Source organism: Nannospalax galili, unplaced genomic scaffold (genome assembly GCF_000622305.1).
Source record: "Nannospalax galili isolate Female #2095 unplaced genomic scaffold, S.galili_v1.0 scaffold1263, whole genome shotgun sequence".
NCBI lineage: Eukaryota > Metazoa > Chordata > Mammalia > Rodentia > Spalacidae > Nannospalax > Nannospalax galili.
Window position 1 is genome coordinate 37,846 of NW_008349124.1, and position 7,325 is coordinate 45,170.

Genomic DNA, 7,325 nt, shown 5'->3' on the forward strand with positions numbered 1-7,325 from the left:
TTAAATAAATAAATAAATAAATAAATAAATAAATAAATAAATAATGCCAGAACAGGGGCTGGAGAGATGGCTCAGCAGTTAAGAACACTGTTCTTGAAGACCCAGGTTCGAATCCCAGCACCCACATGGCAGCTAACAACTATCCGTAACTCCAGGTCCAGGGGATCCGACAGTCTCTTCTGTTCTCCGCGGGCATTGCTCGACACTGGTGCACTTACCTACATGCAGACAATACACGCTTACACATAAAATAAAAATAATAAATAAGGGGCTGGAGAGATGGCTCATCAGTTAAGAATACTGGTTGTTCTTACAGAAGACCCAGGTTCGAATCCCAACACCCACACGGCAGCTTACAACTGTCCATAACTCCAGTCCCAAGGCTGACCTCCACGGGCATTGCGGGTGTACTTACATACATGCAGGCATTACACTCATACGCATAAAAAAATAAAAACTTTAAAAAAAAATTTTAAGTAATAAATATTTAAAAATAATAACAATAGTAATAATAATAATAATACCAGAACAGCTGGGTATGGTGGCACATGCCTTTAATCCCAGCACTGAGGAGGCAGAGACAGCTTATGAGTTTGAGGCCAGGCAGGGCTACATAATAAATCCTTGTCTCATAAAAGAAAAGAGGCATACTTCCAGATAAAAGGTCAAATAGTATAGATAACAAAGAAAAACAGACAAAACTCTTTAAGTTTCTACAAAGCAAAAGAAACAATCTATAGCGCAAAGAAACAGCCTGCAAAATGAGGGTGGAGTTGACACCTGTCAACTTTTCACAGCAAGAGACTAATATCCAGAATATATAAGGAACAAAAAAGAAATCCTAATTTTAAAAGGAGCTAAATAAACATTTCTCAAAATGTTAGCAACATCACACTTTATCGGGGAAATACAGAGCAAAACTACAATAAAGTTTCAGAAGACATGCAAACGGCTAACAAGTACACAAAGAAATGCTCAACATCACACTTTATCGGGGAAATACAGAGCAAAACTACAATAAAGTTTCAACTCACTTCAGTTTGAATGGCAAATAAATGCTGGTAAGAATGGAGCGAGCGAGCGAGCAAGAGAGAAAGAGAGTGAGAGACAGAGAGAGAGACAGAGACAGAGACAGAGAGAGAGACAGAGAGTGTGTTTTGAGACAAAGTCTTATTGTAGCCCACAATGACCTCAAATTTGTTGAGATCCTCCTGCCTCAGCTTCCCACCTAAGTGCTGGGACAAAGAGAAAGTCTTATGCTATCGGAAAGAATGTAACATTCAGCTTTAGAAAAAAACATAATTCTACTGTTTGCAGCAATATGAATGAAACTGGAAGACATTGTGCTAGGTGAAATATGCTCAGTACAGAAGCAAAAAGCACTGCATATTCTCACTCATATGGATGCTAAGTGTTGATCTCATGAAAGAAGAAAAGAGAACGGCAGTTACCAGAGGCTAAGAAGGGTAGGTGGGCAGAAGGTAGGTGTCTGGACAACAGACACCAAAATGCATTTAAGACTGGAAGAATAAGTTCTTGTTTTCATAACACAGCAAGGTGACTGTACTTTTCCAATTTAGTATCTATTTTATGAAAAACCAAGAAGAGTTCAAAGCCTCTGAACCCAAAGAAAAAAAAGGAGTTTGGATATGGATAATGGTGATAGTTATACATTATGAACATGTTTGTTATCACAACTGCATATTCAAAAATGGATTATCCTTAGTTTGGTTCCTAAACAATACAAAGTGAAAGAGGTTAAGCTGGCAATTATATTGTAAATGTTATCTATACTTTGCCACAACAAAAAACTAAAAAATAAATTACTATGGTTATAACTAGCAAATGTAAAAGGCTCTGAAAAGGAATCGAGACTACTTTGAACATGAGCCTCACCTTCATTGGTGGGTATTTATGATAAGGAGCAGCCCCTGAGGCCAGTTCAATTGCTGTGATTCCAAAGCTCCAGATATCAGCCTTAAAATCATAGCCTCGAACCTGGAAGAAAAAAAAAAAGAAAAGAAAATTACTCTAACCAGGCTAAAACATTTTTACAAAGTAGCTCCTAATGTGTGATGAAAACTGAAAGTGTTCCTAAGCTTTGAGTTTTGGAGTTTTCTGTTTTGCTTTGTTTTGTTTTGTTTTCTGACAGCACTCACTATGTAGCCCAGGCTGGCCTTGAACACATGATTCCCCTGCCTCAGTCTCCCAAGTACTAGGATTATAGGTGTGCACTGCCATACCCAGGTTATAAACTTTAAACCAGTAACTGTTAACTATGATATTCTCACTTAAAAGAATGTTATGTAGTAATTAAAAAGAAGTGTTTATTAATTCTGTATGAAAATATAGAAAACCATTTGTGATAAAACATAAAAATATGAAATTATCCTTAAGTTTGATATAATTACAACAGTAAGTCTATTTTAAAAAACTGGAACAAATGTTTTCTAATCATCCTAAGTCTTTTGTTTTCCAAATGTTACATAACATTTTTTTCTTTTCTCCTTCCTGCCTTTCTTCTACCCTCCCCTTTCCTCCTAACCCCCTCCTCCTTCGTGGTGTTTCTGTTTTGAGACAAGATCTTAGTAGGTAGCCCAAACTGGCCTAGAACTGTCCAACCTGCCTCAGTCTCCCAAGCAATGGGATTAAAAAGATGTGCTAGCATACCCAGCAATTGTATCATTATTTCTACAATGAAAAAAATTATAAAGGGATTGTAAATATTTTCTAAGTTGTTAATATGAATTTGTTGCCAAATGTTTTTCCTTTATAACAACGCCACCATCGTATTATAGTTATACTTAAAAAATACTTTGTGTGTGTGTGTGTGTGTGTGTGTGTGTGTGTGTACACATGCATGTGTGCCCACAAGCACTCATGGTTAGAGGTCAGAGGACAATTTTCGGGAGTTGGTTCTCCCCTTCACCATGTGGGTCCCAGGGATTGAACTCAGGTCATCAGGTATGGGAGCAAGCACTTCTAACCCACTGAGCCATCTCACAGGCCCCAGCTATACATTTTTCATCTATGCTAAAGCATACAGGAAAAACAGGTTTCCAGAGTTTGTGGTCTAAGAACTAAACTCAGTGGTCAATATTACGTGCTGTTCTGCTATCTAGTAAAACAAGAGGGCGTCTAATGATCACAAGGTATGCTCTCCTCCCCACTACTACTGTGCTACTGTGGACAACATGCTCAAGCTCAACAACCTTCTCTATCAAATAGATCAGAATCAGCTTCTGCTTATACCTGAGTAGCAGGGTTCAGGTCCCTCAACATCCTTCATCTCAAGAAAACCAGTGGATTCTCAAATTCATTCACCTTCTCTCTCTTCCTCCTGCCCTATGCCTCCTCTTCTTTTCCTACAAAGCCTTCTTCTCACAGCCCACATTTGTTCATTCTGTTCCTGAGCACAACCTCTTGCGATTCTGTGACCTCAGTGACCTCTTCCTCTAGGCTGTATAGTAATACATCTAAGACCTTTATGAAAAACATCCATACCATGTTGAAAATTACATGGAGTCTTGAGAAGAGTAATTTGCATATAATTCAGAGATCATTAATAGGTGGGAGCAGAGATGAGAACACCTAGTGAGCATGTACACTGGGGAAGAGAAGAGCCCAACAACATGACCCTGGGAAAGAATGCCTTCTATATTTTTAAAGACAGGATCTGGCTATAGAGCCCAGGATGGCTTCTGGCTTCAAACTCATGATTATGCTGCCCAAACCATCCTTGAATTATAGGTGTGCTCCATCACACCCTGCTGAAGAGTCATGGAAGAGTAGATAGAGAACTGGGCTCAGTTCTGTCAGCACTCAGAAGGCAAGGGCAGGTGGATTTCTCTGAGACGGAGGCCAACTTGGTTCACAGCAAGTTCCAGGCCAACTGGGGCTACAGAGAGAACCTGTCTCAAAATCTAAAACAAAAATAAAGTAAAAATAAAAAAGTTAAGTAGAAAATGAGCATTGGATTTTTGAGAATCAGAAGTTATCATAACGTGATGAGACAAATGCCACCAAGCTGCAACTGTCTGACGTGCAAATAAGAAATGGGGATGTGGAGACAGCTAACTGGCAAGAACCCAGCACTAAAAACTATAAGCAAATTAACTGGGTCATTACTTTGTACTAAAAGAATTATTCTGTCAGTTTTTATTATATTATGCCTTAGGTTATCTTTGGTTTAGTCTTGAGTTTCATATGTCCTATGCAAAGTTCTGAGTTGATTTGTTGGCTTTATTCTGTTTTTAACTGTTTGACTAAGCTCTTAACCAATCAGACGTGAACTTCACAAAGCTAACCTGGCATGTCAAACAAATACAAACACTACCAACGCTTGTTTCTTGTTTTCAGTTTCATTGAAAACAAAACAAAACAAAACCCTAAACCATTTTAAAAAGACAAAAATCACAATACCTGCTCCATAACTTCAGGTGCCATCCAGCAAGGAGTGCCAACAAACGTCTTTCTCACTTTATTTCGGGTAATATCACCACCAGTTGCTAAAAAAGCACTAACACCAAAATCTGAAACAGAATACAACGGCATAGTATTTATTATAGTTTGAATATGAAATATCTCCCAGCAGCTCATGAATTTGGGGTATTGTTTTCGAGCTAATGAGCTTTTAGGATGTGATGGCTCAAGGACTCCGCCTAATCAATGGATTAATCCCCATAGAGAATCATAATACGATGGCATTTGAGGGAGATGGTAAAAAGTAGAAAGTGGGGGCATACTGGGGTAAAAAAAAGATCATTGCTCTGGAAAAAGCCTTTGCTGCAAGGCTGTTTTCTGCTCCTCTCTGCTTCCTTTCATCAACAGCCTCCTTTTCTACAGGTTCTCACCATGGCAATATTCTCCCTTGCTATGCTGGATAGCTTTAGTGTCAACTTGACACACTTGGGTTGAGGGAGCATCAATTGGGGAATTTCCTCCATAGGACTGGCCTGCGGCCACGTCTGTAGGACATCATCTTGACTGTTGAGTGATGTAGGAGGGCCCAGCCCACTGTGGGCAGTGCTACCCCTGGGCAGGTGGGCCTGTGTTGCATAAGAAAGTAAGGTGAGCAGGGGCCAGAAGAGCAAGCCAGTAAGCAGCATTCCTCCATGGCCTGGACTCCAGGCTCCTGCCTCCAGGGTTCCGCCCTGAGTTCCTACATCTGTAGAACATCATCTTGACTGTTGAGTGATGTAGGAGGGCCCAACCCACTGTGGGCGGTGCTACCCCTGGGCAGGTGGGCCTGTGTTGCATAAGAAAGTAAGGTGAGCAGGGGCCAGAAGAGCAAGCCAGTAAGCAGCATTCCTCCATGGCCTGGACTCCAGGCTCCTGCCTCCAGGGTCCTGCCCTGAGTTCCTACTTTGGGCTGCCCTGTGACCTGGGAGATGTAAGCCTAATAAACCCTTTCTTCCCCAAGTTGGTATTGGTCAGAGTATTTTGTCACAGCAATGAAGAATCAAACCAGGACACTTGCCTTGAGGCCCAAAGCAAGGGATCCAGCCAGCCAAGGACTGAAACCTCTGAAACCATGAGCCAAGATAAATCTTTCTACCTGTAAGTCACTCTCAGGTATACTGTCACAGCAATAAAGAGTCTAACCAACACAGCACTAACTAATGACAGCTGTAGACATAGATAAGAAACTAGTATGATATGGTCACCATCCAATCTCTGTATAAATAGACACCATAACAGCTTGTCCTCTTTTTGCTAAACTTTATGATTAAATAGCTTAACTAGGGTGAGGATCCATTGGGAGCAGTTCACTTGAGAGGCTGTGTGGTGACTTCAGTGGAGAGCAGCACTGATGGTAAGAATGAACGTCTGTGGGAGACAGGTGTGGCCACTTCTACCCTCTATCTGTTAATTTTGAGCCAATCAATCATCAGTGCCTAAATTTACTGTCTGAAAACTTTGGTGGATGCTGTGGCCAGCCTATGGGAGACCCTGCTCTGAGATGATGGATCGGAGGTGCAAGGCAAAGACCCTGGGGCTTGTGGGTCTGGTAATGTATCTGTGTTCTACGACCCTAGCTCTAGGGCTTATTTGATTTGAGCCAGGGTTAGAACCTTAAATCAACCCACATATATCACAGACACCTGGAAATCTAAAGTCTGAATACAAAGATAAAAAGTTGAGAGTTCCTGGAGCTGAATCTTGCTAACAGCAACAGCTAAAGGTTACTGACAATGAAAATATTTCTCTAAGCAGTTGTTTTAGGAAGGAACCACTTCAACACATTCTGAACTCTCTCAGATGAATTTACATTTTCCACAAGTTAAGAGTCTTTAGTGGGAAGGGTTTTGCCCTCAGGGCACCTTTCCCACAGGTCCATTGAAGGGTGTGAGCTTTCTCTTAAAGGGCAGAGTAATCTCTTTAACAATTACAGATTTGTCTACACCCTCCTAGTCCACAACCTTAGGTCAAACCCTTTTCCACAAACTACAATCATTTTTTTCATACTTTTCTGCTCTCTCCTGCTACTGATTTGATTAAGAACCGTGTGGAGTAGCCTTGTCACAGCTTGAATAATATGCTGTCTTGAAATTTCCTCTGCCAAACAAATTAACCCATTACTTTTGAATTTGGGCTCACTCAGATTTTCTCACATATACAGGATGCATCTATATTCTTTACAAGCATGATGGCCTCTAGCCCAGATCCCAATAGTCTTTGTTTCCCCAAGAAACCTTGTCAACTCTGGCTCTACTGCCTATACTTGGGATTCTGGACTTCTGAACATCTACCAGCATGGCCCATTAAGCTCTGCTTGCAGGGATCTAGGGCTTCTCTAGCCCACAACTCTGAAATTTTTCACATTTATTCCATAAACCAGTTCCAAAGACCTACAAGCTATATACCATCAGGTTTACCACGGCAATATCTCCACTCCTGGTACCAGTTTTCAGTATTAGTTACTTTTCTCATTACAGTGACAAAATACTTGACAAATGCAACTTAAGGATGGAATGATTTACTATGCTCACAGTTTGGGGGTAAAGTCCATCATGGCAAGGAAAGCAAGGGCATGAGGTAGCTGGTTACAATGTATCCACAGTTAGGAAACAGAGATGAAAGCTACCTTTGGCTCACTTAAGTTTTATGCAAGCCAGGACCCTAGTCCATGGGATGGTGCCCACGTTCAGGGTGGGTCATCCCTCTTCAATGACTCCTCTCTGAAAACTCTCTTAAGGACACATCCAAAAATGTGTAAGAGATTACAAATCTGGTCAAGTTGACAATGAAAATTAACCATCACAGGGTGTAAATGAGAATATTCATGTTACCAAAAGCTACAACGCTAAACAGTCAGGCACGGT

At 40.8% G+C, this 7,325-nt stretch overlaps 1 protein-coding gene across 1 annotated transcript in view; it reads right to left on the reverse strand.

Annotated features, from left to right (window-relative positions):
* The window catches only part of Oxsr1 (oxidative stress responsive kinase 1), a gene marked incomplete at its 3' end in the record, with an annotated part of 116,643 nt that overhangs the window by 27,188 nt on the left and 82,130 nt on the right, over positions 1-7,325 (reverse strand). The window contains exons 6-7 of the mRNA XM_017801464.2: positions 4,423-4,532; positions 1,897-1,998 (exon numbers count right to left, since the gene is read on the reverse strand). Coding sequence (XP_017656953.1) covers positions 1,897-1,998; positions 4,423-4,532 — 212 coding nt within the window. The remainder of the gene's footprint in view (positions 1-1,896; positions 1,999-4,422; positions 4,533-7,325) is intronic.